This window comes from Oncorhynchus mykiss, chromosome 24 (assembly GCF_057628025.1).
Source record: "Oncorhynchus mykiss isolate SJ-2025 chromosome 24, ASM5762802v1, whole genome shotgun sequence".
Lineage (NCBI taxonomy): Eukaryota > Metazoa > Chordata > Actinopteri > Salmoniformes > Salmonidae > Oncorhynchus > Oncorhynchus mykiss.
This window is the reverse complement of record NC_143045.1, coordinates 8732166-8747019: the sequence shown is the minus strand read 5'-3', so window position 1 is coordinate 8747019 and position 14854 is coordinate 8732166. Positions and strand designations below refer to the sequence as shown.

At 46.9% G+C, this 14854-nt stretch overlaps 2 protein-coding genes across 9 annotated transcripts in view; both read right to left on the bottom strand.

The window, feature by feature from the left end:
* Positions 1-10472, bottom strand: part of LOC110503657 (sodium-dependent serotonin transporter) — a 27491-nt gene extending 17019 nt beyond the window's left edge. The window contains exons 1-4 of one of the 7 annotated variants that reach the window (XM_090218217.1): positions 9756-9888; positions 7579-7858; positions 1187-1240; positions 483-1097 (exon numbers count right to left, since the gene is read on the bottom strand). In XM_090218217.1, the coding sequence (XP_090074343.1) occupies positions 483-867 (385 nt within the window). In that variant the 5' untranslated portion in view covers positions 868-1097; positions 1187-1240; positions 7579-7858; positions 9756-9888. Of the gene's footprint in view, positions 1-482; positions 1098-1186; positions 1241-3905; positions 4317-7578; positions 9617-9755 lie in introns of those variants that run through there. The other 6 variants (XM_036962070.2, XM_090218219.1, XM_090218216.1 and 3 more) reach the window with 6 other exon arrangements.
* The window catches only part of LOC110503658 (bleomycin hydrolase), a 25208-nt gene continuing 20549 nt past the window's right edge, over positions 10196-14854 (bottom strand). Inside the window, exons 10-12 of one of the 2 annotated variants that reach the window (XM_021582097.3) lie at positions 14716-14833; positions 14159-14231; positions 10196-10503 (exon numbers count right to left, since the gene is read on the bottom strand). In XM_021582097.3, coding sequence (XP_021437772.1) covers positions 10352-10503; positions 14159-14231; positions 14716-14833 — 343 coding nt within the window. In that variant the 3' untranslated portion in view covers positions 10196-10351. The remainder of the gene's footprint in view (positions 10504-14158; positions 14232-14715; positions 14834-14854) is intronic. The other variant, XM_021582098.3, reaches the window with a different exon arrangement.

The window sequence follows — 14854 nt, the reverse complement described above, 5'->3', positions numbered from 1 at the left end:
TAAGTTAACATTCATTACAGAAGACACAAGGTTTAACGTGTATGTATTTACCCAGTGCTATTTCTGTCTGAGGTGTAAATGTTCATTTGATCAAAGTTTTGGTTGGTTTGAATGGTCTGTGTTTTCCGGACGCTCTGTCCGATTTATCTATCTTGCTTTATGGTTCTTTATCTAGGTATATGATTAAGTGTGAAAATATGTTGTGTGGAAAACTATATTCAATCTCCATTAATGCTTATTGTTACCAGTATACTGTAGATGGTTTAGTTTCCTCTGTCAATTTCCTTAACCTCCCTTTCCCCAGCTACAGATTCTCTCCTTTCCAGTGTTACTTTCTCCCTCAACCTGGGTTGTGTTCATTAGGCACCAAACGTAAGAAAACAGGCTGAAACAAGGAGGGACTACCTAGACTTGTCCAACAAGAAACGCTTATTTGAGTTTTTTGCAACAGCGTGCTCGAATGAACAGGCCCGGGATCTCACCTCCGCCGTTTTGGTAGCAGATGTAGGGGAAGCGCCACACATTTCCCAGGTCCACGGCGTAGCCAATCACAGACAACAGAAAGTCCATCTTCTTGCTCCAGGTCTCCCGGGGCTGGTCCAGACTGGTCTGCTGGACCACCAGAGTCCTGAGGGCCCCTGCGGGTACACCCCCCGCTCCCTCCTTGGGGCTCGGTGCTGTGGACGTGGGGTACCCGTTGGACACCCCTCCTGACCCCCCACCAGAGTTCACTTTGGGGTCCCCCTTCTCTGCCACCCCTCCGTCAGCCAGCATGAGTCTGCCGTTCTCCTGCGATGACTCCTCCCCTTTCTCTTTCTCCCCTCCTTCGTTCTCTCTGTCCATCATCATTGACTGTTTCATCTCCATGGCGATGGCCGGTGGTTAGTGGCGTGGTGTGGTTGTTAGCGACGACAGTGGACTTGTGGCACGGTGTGATGAGGTGCCCATCAGGGGATGAGGGATATCATAGAGAGAGACGGAGAGGGAGAGGTGTGGCCGGGCCAGGGGGGAGGGGGGCGCCGCTGTAGGGTTAGACACTTGGACTGGCTCCACTGCCTTCTATGACAAACACCAGTGTTGACACAACCTGTACCAGACTGCAACACAAACACAACACCACTTGTGTAAATGACCATTGTGATAACAACAGGACATGTTTAGAAATGAAAATGTTTTTTTGAATTACTTGTGTATTTTGCCTTGAATGGTTTGCTCTTTATTTGGGCTTCTCTGGAATATCCTGAGTGGTTAGTTAACACAGGGAAAGATGGAGACATATGGGTGAAGACACTGCGACTGTGATATGTCACTATGGGGTTAAAAGTGTGCAACACTGGGGGAATTGTGAAACCTGAAAGTCCCTGCCAAATAAGGCCTGAGGGGATTCTGCTAGAACACGTTCGTTTATTTTCTTTCTTGACATTGATGTTACTGCCGAAGCTACAATCACATCTGTAGGTCTCTATACCTTTGGAGATAAAAAAAAAAATATGAATGTTGAACTTCACCGCATAAATTAGATGAAAATAAATGTAAAAAAATTCAGGCAGCAACAAGATTTGTAAGGAAGAAAAAACAGTTAGAAGAAGTCGTTTGATAGATGAAATCAACGTGCAGTCAGTGGGTTAAGGCAGGATGGAACACGTCGATAGGATTTGAAACCAACTGACTTCCTCTGATTCTGATAACCCCGATAACACATATTATCAAAGAAAACGCGTATCACAGACATATTCTTCTTGTAACCGTCATTTTCCTTTGACAGTATGAGTATGATCCAGATGTCATAGCAAAAAAAAAACATGTTAAATCAAATTAAGAAACAAACTACTTTGTATGTTTAACTCCTTTTAAAAATATATATTTTTTTGACTACATTTGAATGGTTTTTTATGTTTAACTCCGTTTCAGCATGGTCACAATAGATATTTACCACAGTTATATGCAAAAGTATCCAACAGGAGTGTTTTTCTCCTGTCCTTTCCATTGTGTTCCATGTTGCCTTTCTCTTCACTGCAACTACCCTTCATTCTGGGGCCTTTTAATGTCAATGATTGAGAATGATCATTTTCATGTCATTTAATCCATATACTGTATATGTTAGACAAAGTATAAGTCTTAGCAATAGACTGGGGGGAAAAAGTAGTGTACCAGTGTAATGTAATATTGGTGTAATGTACAGACTCGCAATAAAGTCATTTAATAAAGTAGTGTATTCATTGACATTATTATGAAGCTATTTTCTTCAAACAGGGAAACTACAATGAAAGTGATGAAAGATGTAGTTCGTGACGGGGCTCGGAATCACACCATGTTTTTCTATGTTGGAATTTCACACCGGAAGAAATAAATCATTGTGCGTCTTAAAACTTGTATACTGATGACATTTGACGAATATCATAAACACAGTTGTATCGATCTTAAAATGAATTAAATATGCGCTATGTTACATTGACTGAAGATGCACTAAAAAAATATATACATATATATTTTGCCGATTCTTTTATTTACAAACGTTAACCGCATACCCCGCTTAAAAAGTCCCATGATTTGAGTAAAAAAACTTTGGAAAATGAAGGGGAGAAAAAAAAGGTTTTGGAGCTAATCGCCTCGTTTATACTCGTTTGCTTCAATTGGAATTTAATGGCAGAGGGAGAGTTAAATCAAATGGAATTATAAAAAGTAATTGTCCTGCTATTCTCCATGGGATTCCAGTCCATAACCCCTATCAGTCAAACAGAATGCTCCTATCCGAGCCGCATAAGGCACCTGGACTGACAACAGAGTACATATAGGAGGTGGAAGCAGAGCATTTGATAGATATTCATAAATAAAGATGAGAATACAACGGCTGGAAGAAAGAGTGCAAAGTGTAACCCACAAATAAACACTGGGGGTAACAATTAGTTCAAACTCAACAGATAAAGGAAACTTCCTTTAAAAGTAGCATCTTTTTTGACTCGCTGGGTTGCCGTACAGCACTTACATTAGCTCAGCACTGAGTAACGTCAAACAACCACTTCATCATCAACGATATTCCAGCTGAGAATGAAATCACTGAACAACATATTCCAAAACATCCTTGCGATCAGATCCCACACAATCCTACAAGTTCTGAAAATAGGTGCAGCTTAGAGCTATGAAGAAAAAACACTTTTGTCAAGGTTATCATAGTGTAAGCTTGCAAGAAAGGCATTTCACTGTACTGTACACGTGACATTAAAAACACTATAACATAAGGGGGGCGGGGGGTGGGGGGGCCTTCCAATGTCCGTCACCGAACACTTCACCTTACGTTAACAAAGAGCCTGCAATTCTGTCAGTACAGAAGAACACCCACACACACCGAGAGCAACCATCGCGCCAACTCTGAGCATTATTGTTCTGTTACAGAGACAAACGACCAATGATGTATAGTAGAAATATTGAGTAGTGGATAAGGAACCAACTCTAGCCTTCTCTGGAAGCCAAAAAATAATAAATGATCACAACTTTGGGGTTTCTAGCGGGAGTACTTCTTGTTTTCGTTGTAAGACAATGAGGAAGCCGAACACCTAACATGATCTCCATCACTATTCACCACTGTATCTGGTCTCTACGGCGCACGAACTGTAGTCGACGTTGCGTCAAATCAGACAATTCAACCCAATGGAACTTTTGTCCCCCTCCTAGAACTTATGTGATGCTCTGCCGCTGCATGAACTTGCCAGGATAAGCATGCACAAGCACATCAAGACACACTGTTTGCCCAGTAGAGCACTCAAACCTCTTCCATCATCACACTATAGACACGTTGACGTTTGGTCTGGCACAAACACATATATGCATAGAACCATGGAGAAACACACACACACACACACACACACACACAAACTTCACACACAATGTCCAGAATGCAGCCCTACCGTGCAGCGGTTCCGTAGTTATGTGGGGGTCTGCGTCAGGGTGGTACTCACCACTGTCCCTCTGAAGAACACGTACAGACACTCCCCCCTACACCCCTGCTGGAGTTTCTTACACCCTTTTCCTCCGCTCTCTCTCTCTCGCTCTCTCTCTGTCTGTCTCCCTCCCTCCTTCTCTATCTCTCCTATACACAATCATATTGTCTTACGGCTTACTTCGCTTTTGGCATCATTTCCATCTACGTGGGAAAAAACGTGCAGTACTATATGTACACGGCTACATGCACAAATCATTTTGTGTTGTTGTTGGACAACCTGGATAAAGTTCCAGACATCTGGTAGCTGCACCGCTATCCGCCTGTCATCGCCAGACAGGCAATCTACGCTCCTCTTCAGCTATGGAATATTGAAGACGATAAATAGGGGACGATTTCCCGAGGCCATTGTTGGTCTCACCTTACGGAGTCCCCCCCCCCCCCTCTCTGTGTTGCTTTAACAGCCGCCGTCAAAAGCATCCCCTCGTCCCCATGGCTAGCTGTGAACACAACACAGAGCGTGTCCTCAGACATCCTTCTCACACTCTAAATCCCTGACAGATAAATTGACGGGCGGCCCCAGACAACTTTCAGCAGCTCCATCGAGTCTGCAGGCTGAAAACGCTCAACGGTGAGCAACTTAGCTGTTCTTCTCAGCTGAATCGTTTGCCCATGAACTTCATCTGTCATAATACAACCAGGGCTGTAGATAAATCATGTTTGACCCGAAATATTAAAAAGGTAGGGTCCAGAAATAGAAAGCCAGATAGTGCTACTAAGGGATAAAAAAAAGTCCTGAGAGAGCATGTTGACGAATCTGAAAACTAAAACTTACCGAGAACTTGGCTTAAATAGACAATTGGTTTTCGAGACAGAATAGGAAGACGTCTAAGAGTGACATGATGAGCAGTTTGCCGAGCTAATGTGCTTATCAAGATGTATTTGGCGGTGAAGGGGTTTCTCTGAAGGAGCTGTCACTCTCAACCGGACACTATCCTCCTTTCCCATTGACCTGTTGGCCCCCTCTTCCCCCATTTGCGAATGGTTGTCTCATTCCACCTGGCAAGACTATTGCCTGGTTTCGCAAACATCTCCAGCCACAAAGAGGAGTTGAGTTGTAGGCTACGCATTCCTCTCAAAATAACCAAGTACTGTAAACAAAAAGTGAATAGTGACATGACGTAAATGGGAGTCGGTCTGAAGTGCTGGATGAGCAGCGTTGCACGTTACACAGCAACGCAGAAGAACAACAGATGACCAGTCCAAATGCATCTTCAATCTCACTCAGCTCTCCGGACTAAAAATAACAAGCCAATCACCAAGCGGTAGGAAGTAGTCCGCGATAGGAACCCATACGCCGAACGACAGATTGAAGGATAGTGTGCTTATCCCCTGGGAAAAACAACACCCAACACACACACACACCCAACACCCACACACACACAATAAAACAAGCACTTACAGGAAGCATATCAGAACTACCCCTGTCATGGTGTTGTTGGACATTTGATTTGTCAGTGCCCACCTCGTGCCCTTCCCAAACAAACGCAAACAAAGACCTACAGGAAGCCATTAGGCATCAGCAGTCTGAAAAGGCCTTCGCTGCATCTGTCTAAAACACAATCAGCTAACAGGTGTCCGCTCTCCAACCGCCCCTCAGAGTGTGTTTCCCAGTTCCTTGGAATACATCCAGATAAAGAAGTGTTTGGAAAATGCCAAGTGTGCCATGCCAGGTAGGTGCACTCCCTCATCTCGCCTCTTCGTTGGTGATGCTCCCCACCATCTCCCGGTCTGAACTGGGCAGATCCGGTATGGATACCTAACCTCACCCTGCTGGCTAGAAGATAGCAATGCTCTCTATTGTTTCATATCTAAAAAGGTCTACTTAATGGAATTTATGCATTATGATTCCATCCATTTATGGTTACTGAGGCCCCTTGATCTCCTGTAGACTTCGAGGACAAGCATCTTAACCTTTGAACTATTTAAAAAGTGTTTTGCAGTTTCCTCTGACTAAATGTGGTTCCCACATACAGAATCAGTCATATTGGGTCTTGAGCAACCCCAGCTAGCTTAGTGAAACTGAGGAATAGCTGTAAAAAAAAAAATCTCCACACATCTCCACCGTAGAGTAGGAAAGAAAAACAAGGATTTATGCAAGGAGGCTAGGACTCCTAACAGCATGGGACAAGGCAGCACTCTCATTAATATCTGAACCTTCTGACACTCATGTGTGAGCAAGTATGTCTCTGTGTGTGCCACGTGAGAGAGAAATCTAATTTCTAAGGAAGAGGGAAATGTGTACATATCGAGGGGAACATAAGAGTTGAGAGAGAAAGGCAGACAGAGAGAGACAGAGGTAGAGAGACAGAGAGAGAGAGGTAGAGAGAGAGAGGTCGGTAGGGCGGTAGTGACAGACAGAGAGGGAGATCGATCGAGAAGGTAAGATTAGCCAGAAAACACAAGAGGACTAGGGGACATTGTAGGCAGGGAGGGAGCCAGCCATGGGATCATTTCATCTCTTCAATTACAATCACTGGCAGCTGCCCTCTATCAGCAAGTTAGGAGCCTAATCTCTTCATCTCCCTGTCCTCTTCCACCTCTCTCTCCTCCCCTCCCCTCTCTCTTGCCGTTCCCTCCTCCCCATCTCACTCTCTCTGTTCCCTCCTCCCCCTCTCCCTCTCTCCCTGCCCTCTTCCCCCCTCACTCTCTCCTCCCCTCCTCTTTCGCTGTCTCTCCGTGCCCTCCTCCCCCTCTCACTCCCTCCCTTCCCTCCTCCCCCTCCCTCCCTTCCGTCTCCCTCCCATTTTAATTTACCAGAAGTTCTTATCCAGAGCGACTTAGTCCGTGTGTCCAACGAAGCTAGATAAAAACTACCACGTATCGTTTCTCTCCCTCTCACCGCCCTCCCTACTATCTCGCAGAGAACGTAAAATGTGTCTTTTTGCTTACAACCCAACCCCCTGAGACACTCTCTCTCCGTCCTCTACTTCTCCTCTCTCCTCTCCCTCTAGGCCCTCGGTCTGTCTAGACGGAATACTTCTTGTCAACACAACAGGTTGGGATTGTCCCGGCCGACGCGGCTCAGGGAGAAAAGAGCTCCCTCTGGTACAGCTCAGAGGAACTGCACTCACTCGGTCTTACCATTACAGCAACACAGGGGCTGGGACTAAAGGTGCTGTTCTATTCGAGACAAACATATAGAACGTACTGCGGTCATTATAGCAAGACTCATTGAAAATCCAACAACGGTCATACACAACCATGGTATATGATTAGGAGGTTGAATAACAGAATAACTAAATCGGCAATAATCCCCAGCAGATATGAAGGGCTCCACAAGCACTACCTGGATCCTATAAAACATGCCTACAGTAATCTCCATTGATTCTCCCTGGTGAGTCAAAAAACATATGTTGTTGTGTACTCATACAGTATGTATTATATCCTAGGTAACATTTTCATTCAGTATTTCATTCTATTCCCTGTACATATGAATGTGTGTTAGTCTTGGTCCGGTACAGTGGAAAAAAATGAGGTGGAATTGGAACAAAATCAATTCTACTGTAGCAATAGGTCAGGTCCAAGCTGTGGATAGCATAGAATGGCGACTGAGAGGGAGAAAGAGAGGTGTGTCCTACCTGGGGTGAAGTTGGGTGCTGCCGGGACCAGCAACCAGCTCTGCTGTCCATAGACGTCCAGCTCACTCCCAGTCCCGACTCAGCATCCTGGAGAAGCAGGGCACGGATACACACTGGACAAAGCTAGGCTTCCCCAAGGCCACATTCTACTTTGCCTTGATTAGAGACACACACACACACGCACGCACACACACGCACGCACACACACACGCACGCACGCGCACACACACAGCTTTTGCCAGTGCAGGGATCCCTTGCTCTTAATCCAAGACGCATAGTTCTGAAAGGGAAAGAAAGAGCCTGGCTGAGAGGCAGTGGGGCTATCCCTGACTCCTCTTACAACCACCTGCATTAGACTATCATACACCATGTGTGTGTACGTGTGTAACGAACGCCCCCCCTTCGTCAGGGTTAAGTCTCTAGGGTAGGGACTTCCAAGTCCAGTCACTGGAGGCCCACAGAGAGAGAGAGAGTCACACACAGAAGACAACACAGTCCTTGTAATCATGACTATTTTTAAACAGAGATACTCACAACGCCTCACTCTTAACCAGTGTGGGGGTGCTGCTGCGAGTGCGAGTGTAAATCCTCGGTAGTGGTGACGTCAGGACATCTACTAGTCCATCAGAGCCAGGGAAAGTCGGAGAATTGGAGGGCATAATATGAGTCTTGAATAAGCGGGCTGTGTGTGTATTAAGTGTTGAATAAGTCACCATCCAGACTCCCATCACGATCAGGTCAGTCAGACAAAGCCCTGAAAAGATGAAGTGGAATTTCTTGGAATCTCTCTCTGGGAACACAGGGGGAGGCTAAACTACAAAGCTACATATTTGCTACTCAGTGCTGCCAAGGAAAAGGTACAGCACCTAAAAGCCCCTTAACAGCCTCTCTACTACATCTCAATCCTGGGCCCAGCTGGCCCCAAAGCCCCTCATATGGAAACTAACTCTGCGTGTGTGTTCATGATGGAGTGTGTGTGTGTGTGTGTATGTTCATGCCTTTGTGTGTGTGTAACTCTCCAGCAGCCTATGTGAAAAAAACCATTCCATCCCCTCCAAACTCTTAACGCTGCTAAACATACCAAACAAACTCAACGGAGAGATTAACATCAACCTCCCCGAAGAAATAGTGAAACAAGAGATCTGACAGCTTTACTGTGTTGCTCCTCTATTGTGTTTAGTCACACAAGCCTCTAAGTAGGTGTGCTGATCTAGGATCAGCCCCCCCCCCCCCCCTCCCATCCACTGAATATCAATTTTGATCTATTATGATCTAAAAGGCAAAACTGATCGGAGATCAGCACTCCTCCTCAGACTTGAGATGATCCATAAACAGGAACCTAAGGTGAGAGGGCTGCCAGTACGCACCTGAATGGTTCTCACGTCCACATGTTCCACTTATACAGTGCTCCCTACTTACAGGAGAAATCTGCACTGGGACATTCAAAAACAAGTCTCTTATGTGCCAACAGGGGAGACCTGGTGAAAAGTGAGACAGGGGTTGTGACGCAAATGAAGGAGCCAAGAGAGAAAGCCAGTGGACCACAGAGGGAAAGGAAGGTGGACTTTTACACACGCTGTGTTCATGTTTGTGTGGAGTTCAACGGTAAGGGACACACACACACTCGCCCTCTCTTCCGTCTGACCCCATGGGAAATGTACTGCCCCTGTGTTCGGCCACTCAGGAGGGTTGGAATTCAGGGGTCGGGGTCAATTGCCGGCCGTTCCTGCGTTTGTCGGTTCGGGGGATCTCTGGGAGTTGTAATGATTTAATAGTGGGGTGAGAGGAGTGACGGGTGGCTGTGGTACGCCTCACACGGCTGGGATTCCAGGGGACTGAGCTGACCCCTCCTGACCCCCATCCTCCGAGCTCCAGCCTGCCGGCCCTTCTGTCACCTCATTCCAGGCAGAGCTCACAGTAATGCAAGGCATACGGCGAGGAGCAGCAGGGGCAAGTTCACAGGGGGGAGCTTGTGCGTAATCACTGTCTCTATCCACATGAGCTGAACTGAATGTGTTGGGAGTTGAGTTCCCCCTACTGCTTACTCATCAAAACATACTAGTCTGACCACCACCACTAAACTCTGACTGAACCCGTCATAGTTGTGATATTATGCTCCCCTGGATACTGGTGTGCTGAACTGGCACTTCCCCTTCTGTCAGTGGACGATAACTCACCGGATTGGACCATGGCTGGGGGGGGTTTGAGGGCGGGCGACTGGTACGCTGCTTCCTGACACCCCTGCCTAACTCTCTCTCACACACCTCACTCTCGTCTGGCTGCTCTGGGTTGAACTCTGACCTAGGGAAGCTAGCAGAGAGGAAGGGATGGCATTACGCTGGGCCTCAATAATACAGCTAGGGCTGGTGGGGTGGATGTGTGTGTCTCTGGGATGGACTACTTACATAGGACGTGACCCTGAACCAGCCCTAACAAAGAGATGGTACATACAGACCTTTTAACAACCCCACAGCTTTCTAAATACCACAGAATGTTTATGAAGCCAGAGGACACACAACAACAAAAACTGAATTGCAATAAACTCTGCTGGTGCCTGGTGGCGGAGAGAAGCAAAAGAGGACATGGACAAAACAAAATGGCCAAAAGAAGACGTGTGTTTTTCCAGTAAAAAAACCCGACTTTTATTATTTGTCTAGAGAACAGGCTGTGGTGGGTGGAAGTCTATGGAGGAGTAAAACCAGAGAGATGGGGCGGAGTCAAACAGACCAGGGCTGAGACCAGGTGGGTGGGATGGCACCCTCTGTTTCCATAGTTACAAGGCCAAGGCTCCCATTGGGTCCCAGGCAGGAAGGACGATGGGCTCCTTCTGCATTACTTCCAGCACCTCGGGGGCCAGGTACTTCTTGTCCACGACCACCTCGTACACGTATTCAGAGAACCACTCGTCGGTCATGATTAGGTAACCTGCACACACACACACACACACACACAGGGTTAATTCATACAGTTAGAAGGTTACAAAAGACTGGATGAAGGTGTAATTGAGATTGTTGGTATAAGATCCACTCAATCTGTGGAGCGTCGAGATCCCCGACGTGCCGCTGGAGTTTCTTCTCAGGAATCATTAGTCTTGATTAACGTCTCTAAGACCAGTCAGTCTGAAATCCCCTAGCCAACAGCAGTACCAGTGACTCACCCTGTACTTCAGTGGAATGCCCCTGGCCCCAGTGGACACCCCTGGCCTCAGACCTATTGTTCCACAGGGAGAGGGAAGGAAGGACGGACCCCTCACCCTGTCTGTCTGACCCACGCAACACCTGGGTTTAAATACTATTTGAAATCTTTCAAATGCATGGCTTGGACTGGTTTTCTTTAGCCTGCATGGCGTGCCAGGTGGGCTGGGTTTGCACTTTTGGGACGTTTCTATTTGTTCCATTGCACCAAGCAAGCAAAGCAGGACGCATTTTAAATGCAAGTCTGTCCCACACTTCTGTCCTCACCTCGCACACCCCAGCCCAATAAATCTCCAGATTGCAAGGGAGGGACTGACCGACACACGTAATTTTATTCATTAACACAGCATTAGGCCACTTTATCCTTCCCATCCAAAAAAGATGAAAGAATATCTCGAATGCCACTTCATCCTGCTCTAATACATTTTCATAACAAGCCCAAAAACACAACTTTCAGTGTACACGATTCCACTCTGAGACCTTGGCCCTGAAAACACGTACAGACACAGGCCATGGCCTCGCTCTCATAGACAGGGTGACCGAGAGTACATCAAATCATAAAGAACAGCATATAAAACACTTGATATGAAGAGATTAGAGCGGCGAGAGCAGGATGTTTAATGACAATAGGGGCATTCCTCATACAGTGTTCTTATTTATCTACAAGGGCAATGGGCCTGTCTGAACAAACTAACAACCCAGATTACAGACAGGGAGAGGAACAGCTCCAATCTGTCCACGTGGCAATAGATTTGGGATTTGAGCAGGCACGGGATGGTTCATTTGGGCACGCAGCAGAAAACGTTTTAAAACATTTTCCAACTAATGTTTCTTATTGGACAAGTCCAGGTGGTCTCTCCGTGTTTCAGACAGCTTTTTTCCATTTGGTGCCTAATGAATGCGATCCTGTGGTTATACGGGATTGTGTAACGGTCAGAGCTGGGGACTAGACCAGATTGTGACCACTGTTTGGTTTTCCTCTCATCCCTGGACCCGGGTAGTGTCTAGAGCGCATCCCTCCCCCGCTGAAAAGTTGCATTATCGATGACGTCACAGGGACCTCAGAAAAACGTACCTCAGCTCAAAACAATACCCCAGGTTCTATGTGTTATTCGTTCTGGGGGTTATTCGTTCTGGGTGTTATTCATTCTGGGTAGTATTCGTTCTGTGTTCTGTGTGTTATCCGTTCTGTGTGTTATCCGTTCTGGGTGTTATCCGTTCTGTGTGTTATCCGTTCTGTGTGTTATCCGTTCTGGGTGTTATCCGTTCTGTGTGTTATCCGTTCTGTGTGTTATCCGTTCTGGGTGTTATTCGTTCTGGGTGTTATTCGTTCTGTGTTCTGTGTGTTATCCGTTCTGTGTGTTATCCGTTCTGTGTGTTATTCGTTCAGTGTGTTATTTGTTCTGTGTGTTATCCGTTCTGGGTGTTATCCGTTCTGGGTGTTATCCGTTCTGGGTGTTATCCGTTCTGGGTGTTATTTGTTCTGTGTGTTATTCGTTCTGTGTGTTATCCGTTCTGGGTGTTATCCGTCCTGGGTGTTATTCGTCTTGGGTGTTATCCGTCCTGTGTGTTCACTCTGCGTGTTCTTCCTTTCCAGTTTCCAGGAAAGATGTGTGCGTGTCGGGCGGCGGTTTCGTATAGCGGCATTATTTGTCTTCACGGGACTGCAGATGTGTCCTACCTCGTCTTACAGGGAGAGCTGTGGGTGGAGTTTATCTGCTTTAGATCCCATAGTACAGCTGAACAGTTCTCAGCAATAGGGGTCACAGACTGCTAGAGCGAGCACTGTCTGCAGCACATCCTGTTTCCATCACCTCCTTAGTTCGCCATACCGTCAACATTATTTCCCAAACCTATCTGCGACGACGTCACCAACGTAAATGTAATAGCAGATATAAGAGTGTGTCCATAGTCTGCCCGGTAACGTGATATGTTAACAAGGGAATTGCAATAGCCAGTACAAATATTGTGTCTCACTATACCGAAGTAGCTGTAAAAGGGTCGGTGTAGAATCCCAGAGGTGTGTTGAGAAGGGCATCTCTAGCCTATAAACAGTCTGTCACAATGAAATATCACATGTCAGATTGGCCCACATTCCCCATATTTGTATAGTAATCGCGGAAAGGTACAAATAGTGCACTCTGAGGCCATAATAATCCATCTTGAGAAAAGCCCTGGCGTTTGGAGGGTTTGGGCAGTTTGCACCAGGCACCACGGTGTTAATTAGGTGGGATCCTCTTGGGGGAAACAAAATATTACTGGCGATTGGATAGACGATAACCCTCAAAACCTTGCGAACACACATTTTCTCCGTCCGCCGTGGCGTTGACATGTCCTCCCTCCCCGTCCCCAGCTGTCCATCAAGCGGTGCTCACCGCCGCGCGTCCTCCACACCGTTTGTTTTCAATAAATGTATTAATACATCCGAGAGGGAAGAGAGCGGATATGAAGGCTTTCTCCCATCTGCGTGGATGTTTATGGAATATGCGTGAAATACAGTTGATTTGAGGAGGCACCAAAGTGTTAGGCCTTTCACATTTTCAATATGCAGATGACATGAAGTCATTGACCAGGAAGTGGAACTACATAACAAAACCCAAATAATCTGCACTGGAATGCAGAGCACAGGGTGCATAGAGATGGAGAGGGAGAGGGAGAGAGGAGAGAGGGGGGGGGGGGGGGGGGGGGAGAGGAAGACAGAGGGGGAGAGAGAAAGAGAGAGGGGGGGGAATGGTGGATAATTACATATTTTCGGTAAAAAGCCACACAGTCCCAACAGAGGAGGGTTCAGTATTTGTTTCCTTTCAAATGTTTTAGTGGCACTGGATGGAAGAAGAAAAATACTATTTGAACCCAGGCCTGTAGTATGACAGTGTCTGAGCCGGACTCTTCCACACAGAGGAAGTCGGGAGGCTGAAACAAAATGGCGTACTGTTGTGTTGTGAGAGGGACAAAGGGCCGTTGTCTGGGAAACATCCCCGTTGTTGTGCCTTCTCTCCCTCTGGGGTTCATAGCCATAACAGACAAAGCTACGGTAGGGGGCCAGACATGAGTGGATGCCGCAAAACTAACCCCAAACCAAACCAGCCCTCCACACCTAGTCAATTATAAATTCAAAAACAAAGCCAGGCGGGTGGGGAGGGAGCTAATCCTACTTCAAATTCAATCGACCTGACAGGAAATTCAACTGTCCCGGTGATTGTACACTGACGCCCTGTGGTGTGAGAGAGAAGAGAGACGAGGGGTCTGGGCTTTCACATAGCTCGGCTCAAGCAGACCTAGAGGGGCTCTCGTGTTGCGAGAGGCAGACAGACATCACAAGGCTGCGTGAGAACGGGCCCTCTCCTCCTCTGACCTCTGACCTCTGGCCGACTCAGCGCTCTCACCTTTATTCCCACGGTCGTCCCCCCAGGAGTTCTCCACCCTCCACTTCTCATAACCTCCATCCTTTTCCTCCTGCTAGAGTGAGCGAAAGGGAGAACGAGAGAGAGAGAGAGACAGAGCTCAATCAAAATGTGTGATTATCAGGAGGCAGATGTACCCAGCAAATGGAGAAGAAGTCCAAATCAGTCTGTGTTTTCTGATTTATGCCCGTCATACATGAAGTACACTATACATGGTGGAAGTATATTCAGCAAATGATACAGTATGTCCATTAGTAAGAGAGGAGGGCAGGATTCCTAGTGGGGTGCAGGGCAGGACTGGTAACTCCTACGTTGTGTAGCCTAGGGCCCTGTCCAGCTGTTCTGAGGAGAACGAGGAGACAGGTGGGGTTCACATACAGGGGGGGAAATTGACAGCCATTTTAAAACATGAAGTCGATTCAAACGACTGTAAACACCACACTGGACGCCTTTGGTGCAGAGTCACTGGGGAACACTCAAATGCGGCGTGTACGTATGTGTGTGTGTGTGTACATACGTGTGTGTACTGTGTGTGCTACCTTGTCGGTGACAGCGGTGAGGATCATGGCGTGTGTCATGAGGGAGTCTCCGAAAATCAGCCTCTCTGCCTTGGACAGGTTCTTTATGGACACACCGAACACCAACTCATGGTTGAACCTGAGAGACGGGGGAACACAG